The sequence below is a fragment of the Arachis hypogaea genome, chromosome 10, assembly GCF_003086295.3.
Source record: "Arachis hypogaea cultivar Tifrunner chromosome 10, arahy.Tifrunner.gnm2.J5K5, whole genome shotgun sequence".
NCBI classification, from domain to species: Eukaryota; Viridiplantae; Streptophyta; class Magnoliopsida; order Fabales; family Fabaceae; genus Arachis; species Arachis hypogaea.
The window spans coordinates 23752801-23758709 of NC_092045.1; the positions used below are offsets into that span (position 1 = coordinate 23752801).

The following is a 5909-nucleotide window of genomic DNA, read 5'->3' on the forward strand; positions in this document are numbered from 1 at the left end:
TTTCTGGCCCTTGATGCTTCATGATGATGATGGCTTCATCTGCTCCAATCTCTGCCTCTTCCATCACTTCGCCACTCTAGCTACTTCCTGTGGTGGTTGAGTAGAATCAGAGACAAGCCATGCTTCCAAGAATCTCACCTTGCTGGCCGAATCTTCTTCCTTCTTTTTGAGTATGAAGGATCCGAGATTACCTCACCAAATCTTACCACATTTGGTGATTATCTTAGCCACAACATACTTTTGGTTTCCTTTTTCTTGCCATCATTAACTTGATGGTCTTTGACGCATGCAACTTCTTCTTTTCGGTGAGTTTTGCTTTCATGGATTCCTGGTAAATGACCGAAGAGAAGAGAGAAAGAGATGAGAGAGAATGTGAAGTTAAAGTAAAAGCAATTAAATGAAATGAGGCATATGATGGATAGCTTTTACTCCCTTTGCTTTGAGTAGCGTATAGCATTAATCATAATGATTCCCATCAAATCAAAGTCAAATTCTCTCTCATGTTTCTAATGCTAGCATATTAAGTTTTGAAATCCATTCTTAGCAAGCAATGGAATCCGTTGGAAAGCATGAAGCCTGTATGCTTTCTTGGTTTCGGACTAGGCTTGGAAGCATTTCAAAAAATTAATGTTGGGCTTGTTAATAACAACATTAAATCTGGCCCAATTTGTAGCATTTGCTTTCCTGGTGAATTTTGTTCCAGATCAAGCATAGGAGGCTTTCATCAAAATCAAATATGGGCTTAGTTGCAACAAACATTGAGCTTGGCTTTTTAATACAACAATTCAGCCACATAATAGAAAACATGTAACAAGGCTGATTGTTGGTTTTAATTTGGGCTAGCAACATTTTATTTTCCGGCCCAATTAGAAACCTGCATCATAAAATTATTAATTAACATATGTTAAATGAAGATTAAATTAATAATTTTGCAATTAAATATTTTAATAATGTTTGTTCATCACAAATATTAATTTGGAGTTTTCCAAACTCATCAGATTCCTTAAAATTTGTGCGACAACTGCAGTAGCTTCCAAGATCGCGTGATTTTTTTCTTTTATTTCATCCTCTTTCTATTTTATTTAGTTTTTTCTTTCTTTTTCTTCAACAAAAAAATTATTTTCGGTTCTATTTTTTCACAATATTTAATTTTCTTTTTATGTTTTATTATCATGTTCTTCTATGATATTGTTATTGTTTTGGTTATCTTCTTCTTTTTTATTTTTGTCTTCTGTAACTTACATTTAAAATTTTGTCATGAAAGAGATTAATGGTGATCACTAATAATTATGCATTTGAAACTTTGAATACTTCTTTACCATAAATTGCGAAAAAGCTGTTTCATATTTTTTGTTGTGTGACAATAAATGTTAGAAAGCTACAGAGTTAAAGAACATGTGACAAATGACAAGTACACAAACAAACAGCAATCATGTGTGACAAAATCTTAATGAACAAGAACATCCAAATTCAATATATTAGTATTACCATATTGTTTTCATTGTTAAATATCAACATTCTTTTCAAGCATCCTAACCTAAGACTACACAATACATTTAGATAAACTATGTGCCCACAATTCATTCAAAATATTTCAAGCTGAAACCTCATTAGAAGCTTCACAGATTTAAATTTCTTTCCCTTCCTGTCATGCAGGGCGACTGACCGGAATCCGAGTCGCAGTTCGGATACTGGCAAACAAGTCTGCCCTGCAAAGTCATCCTTCCCCTTGTCTTTATCCTTTACTTCGATCCGCAGCAAAGCAAGCTCAGGAACTGTTAAAGGAAATTCAAACTCTTCATCCCAAACAGGAAGCCAATTGTCCTTGATTACCCTTGTTCTTTTCTTTACACAATCAGTTGGCACCCCAACAAGACATACCTGTCAAAATTTTGATTACTTCTAATCATAAATAAGTATCTAATGGTGTATAGTCCAAAGTAAAAGATGAAATAATCAAAGAACATACTTTGTTGTTAGTAACAACAATATTCATGATCAATGATGAAGCATAGCATTAAATTTTAATGGTGAAATATCAGTTATGCTACTAAGATACATTGAGAATTATGAAACTGACCTTGGTGTAAAAATCTGGAGGAGAAAATAGATCAAAGTGTGTTGCACCGAAATCGGATCTCCACCCAACACCTAGGTAAACATTTACCTGTTTTGAACAAGAAAATGTTAAGATTTCATGAAATAACCAAATTTTATTGTTTTATAGAAGGAATCATAAACTTATACTCACCCTTAATGTCTGCTTCACTGGCAATGTTCTTCTAGGATCAAACTCGTCTTCATGTGAATTTGTTCGGGTCAGAAATTCGGGCTTTCTAAGATAACCACATCCTCCATTTGCTCTAAACATTCCTTGCATCAACCATAGCGATTTGCCATGCCCCTATTGGAAAACAAACATTGAATGACTGAAAAGGCTTACATTCCACTATTCCAGTAGTTTTTCATAGTATGAAAATTGGTGATGTGAATTCTGATATTTGTTGGACCAAACTCTTGGAACTTTATCCCTAAGAAGTTATGCTTTTGGCAATAAATTCCTTGACACCATTTTGGACAGATTCATATCATAATATGACTGATCATAAATCAAACCCAGAAATCATACTAATTCATAAGTAATGCATGAAATAGCATGAAAATAGACAAAACGCCGAAAGAAGAAACTTATGTTTCATAAGTTTCTCTACTAGCTTCTCATGTATTTTGGCTTGGACATAACTTTCTAACCTGCATATTGAATGCCACCATTTGAGCTCCATACATCCACCCTAAATGCGGCCGAAAATTTGTGGATTTGATGCGTTCTCCTTTAGGATAGACTCTCAGTATATTTTTCTGTGTGAACCTGCAAAGCATAACAATGAGTATCAAGTAATCAGTTACAGAAATAAGAATAACCTTCAGCTACAAGTAATCTTGAATTAAGTTTTATAGATACCTAATAATGTCTTTTCCATGAGATTCAGAAGCACTTTTGAGTTTCTTCTCACTCAAACTTAGCCGTTTAACTACTTCGCTATCGGCTTTCAGTCGATCCTTCACAGAACCTTTTGATTTCCCACCATGGATTGCAATCAAGTGTTTGTATTCAGGTGCATTTTGCTGGCTTGGTTTGAAATCACATATATTTGTGTCTTCATCACTTACATTCTGCTGTGCATTAAAGACAAACATAAATGAAACAAACTAGCAAATCGATTTTCTTTTTCTTAAAAAAAAAATGAATATATATTGTTCTCTCACATTCTCCTCAGTTGTCAATTGAGCCATGGAATCTGGCAATTCCACGTTCCATAATTCTTCTTCTTCTCCGGAGGACAGTTCGCTTTCATTTTGCATATGGTTATTATTGCTGCCCTTGTCCATAACACTATTAGAATGAGCATATTCTTTAGGAGGTTTGGTGGATATAACAACTAGATTTTTCAATGATTCTGGTGAAGGGAATTCTGTCAAGTAATCTGTCTTGGGATAATAAAGCATGTCTCCAAATATTTGAGTTGCTTTCTGCATAGACATAAAGAACAAAGATTAAATCCATGATGAAAAATCAATAGCTAAGAATTGCTCCCTATTTAACTAGATGATTAGATGAATTCTCTTTCTCTTTATTTTTCTTCTCTCTTCTTTGTTTAGGTGGGAATGAATCAAAAAGAATACCTACTTCTGTGAATTTGGCCTGAAGTTTTGATGTTAAGTGGTCTTCCAAAGTTAGTATCACTGGAAAATCAGATTTGACAAAAGCATATTTCTTTATGGATTCCAGACATTTGGTTAGTAAAACTGGAGTGGTAAGAGTCCTGCTCAGTTATGACAAGAAATTCATCAAACAAAAGTATAAGAACTTTTGTTCTTCCTTTACTACATTAATAACTCCACAAGATCAGTTTTTATAGTACCTTCCGTGAACTACTTTAATACCATCTTCATTGGAAGATGGCCACAGATCGAGTTCAATCACTCGAACTCCTTGTTGCAAAGCCTCAATAATCGGCTTGTCACTGCAATCACTTGTGAGTTGATTCCCAGTCAGATAGGAATTGTGTCCAGTGTACATAAAGTAATGTGACAAGGGAGCCCTCATATCATGGTGAACCTGAAATGTCATATGATTTATACATTATCAGAAAGAAGTTAAACCATTTACCTTAAATACCATGGCTCAGAGCAAATCCATTATGAAAAGCTATAGAAAACAGTAAAACACAATAATAAGCAAAGTAGTAAATTATGTAAGCTAAGCATGTAAGTTTTGTTCTATCATTGATTTTTGTTTTTATGTAACTCTTAGAAATTTTAGAGCTCATTTGTTTCTGCAATCACACCAACATTTTTTGTTTTTGTTGCAAGTTAGGTTGCAACATTTTGTCCTACAATAAATAAATCATTCCATTCTCTGAAAGTTGTGATATTGCACTTCCCTCAACAAGTGGAAAACATAGCATGGTACATTGAAAACATGGTTAAGTTAAAAAGTATTAAAACTATGAATTTAATTTTTACATATACTATCAATGTATAAAAAGAACAAAAAAGTACGTAGTTATCCAATTATATACCGTCACACCAGCAAAAAGTGTTTCACCCAACCATTCACTAGTTTAGGAGTCTTACAAATACAAGTATATAATCGGATAACAATGTAGTATTCTTATGTTACTTAAACGCTTCCTATTAAGTCAAGAGTGATACACGCCTTACTACTTAGGCATATGGCATATCTTGATCATATATTTACTATGTTTTTTATAGTTGATTTTGATTTATAAGAGTAATTTCTTATTCTAATTGACCATATTTTTAATAATATAATATTTGTAATAAATAAAAATTTAAATATTTAGTTTAGCATATAAATATATAATACAAGGAGCATCGGCATTCTTTGATTCTTACTATGGTGTACAACAATTAAAATAGCAAACTAATGCAGATGAATAACAGGCTTGCAAAATTTTTCTAATTCACTCATCTATCTAATCCATCAAAATTCAAACATATACCTAGAAAGATAAAAGATCATATACCTCAGTTTTCAATGGACCATTGAAATCATCAAGAAGCAGAAAATTGATGAACTCCATGAGGCTGAGCCCTTGTTCCCTACTCGTAGTGTTGGAATTCCCAGCAATTTGCAACAAAACCACCTCCAAATCCATTAAGGTGCAGTTCTTATCACCTTGATGCTCCAACATGAACCCTAGAAGCTGATCATTTGACATGTATTCTCCACCTTTTGCAAACATGTGAAATGCTTCCTTAATGTCCAAAGATGGTTCTTGCTTTTTCAATTCAAATTTTCTGGTCAAGAAATTCAACACCTTGTACTTGTAGATCTCCTTTTTCATCTCCTTTTTCTTAACCATTTTGCCCTGCTAATAATCAATATCACCCTCTCTCAAATGATTTGGAAGTGAAACAGAGGATACAGAAGATAAAGTGAAGAAGCTTTATAAGACTTAAAGAGTAATTAGAAGTGAGTCAACTTTGGAAACACAGCCCTCCTTTTTTTCTTTTTCTGTTTTGATTGGCAACAAAACGGTCAAAACCTTAAAACCTCTTTGTCTTCTTATAAAATATATTTTATTGGTACTACCTACCTTGCCATTCTCCTTTGATCTGTGATTGGATAATGGATACTCGGACATGTTCATGCGCAAATTGCAGTCAAAAGAAATTAAAAAAAAAAGTTATTCAATCTTTTTTCAAAAATAAGTTATTTTTCAATTTTTAAAATTATTAAAATGTGGAGGTTAGCATACAAATACAACACATATTGTTTTAAGGATTTGGATCTTCTAAACTTTGAATTTCACTTTAAAGAGTAAAGTGTGATTTCTCACTATTTATTTCATAGGTGGAATTAAGAATAAATATGAGAGAAA

The 5909-nt window shown here is 33.0% G+C and overlaps 1 protein-coding gene across 2 annotated transcripts; it reads right to left on the reverse strand.

Annotated features, from left to right (window-relative positions):
• Window positions 1–1435: 1435 nt before the first annotated feature.
• Window positions 1436–5590, reverse strand: LOC112715388 (phosphoinositide phospholipase C 6). 2 transcript variants are annotated; one of them, XM_025767144.3, is made up of 9 exons: window positions 5052–5590; window positions 3924–4120; window positions 3689–3824; window positions 3268–3531; window positions 2963–3174; window positions 2752–2869; window positions 2252–2404; window positions 2081–2167; window positions 1436–1881 (listed from the first exon to the last, which is right to left on the reverse strand). In XM_025767144.3, exons 1-9 carry the CDS (start codon window positions 5388–5390, stop codon window positions 1585–1587), a joined length of 1803 nt encoding a protein of 600 aa, XP_025622929.1. In that variant the 5' UTR covers window positions 5391–5590; the 3' UTR covers window positions 1436–1584. The 2 variants fall into 2 exon arrangements, with proteins under 2 accessions (XP_025622929.1, XP_025622928.1); XM_025767143.3 differs by having other exon boundaries at window positions 2963–3177; window positions 5052–5582.
• Window positions 5591–5909: the final 319 nt, after the last annotated feature.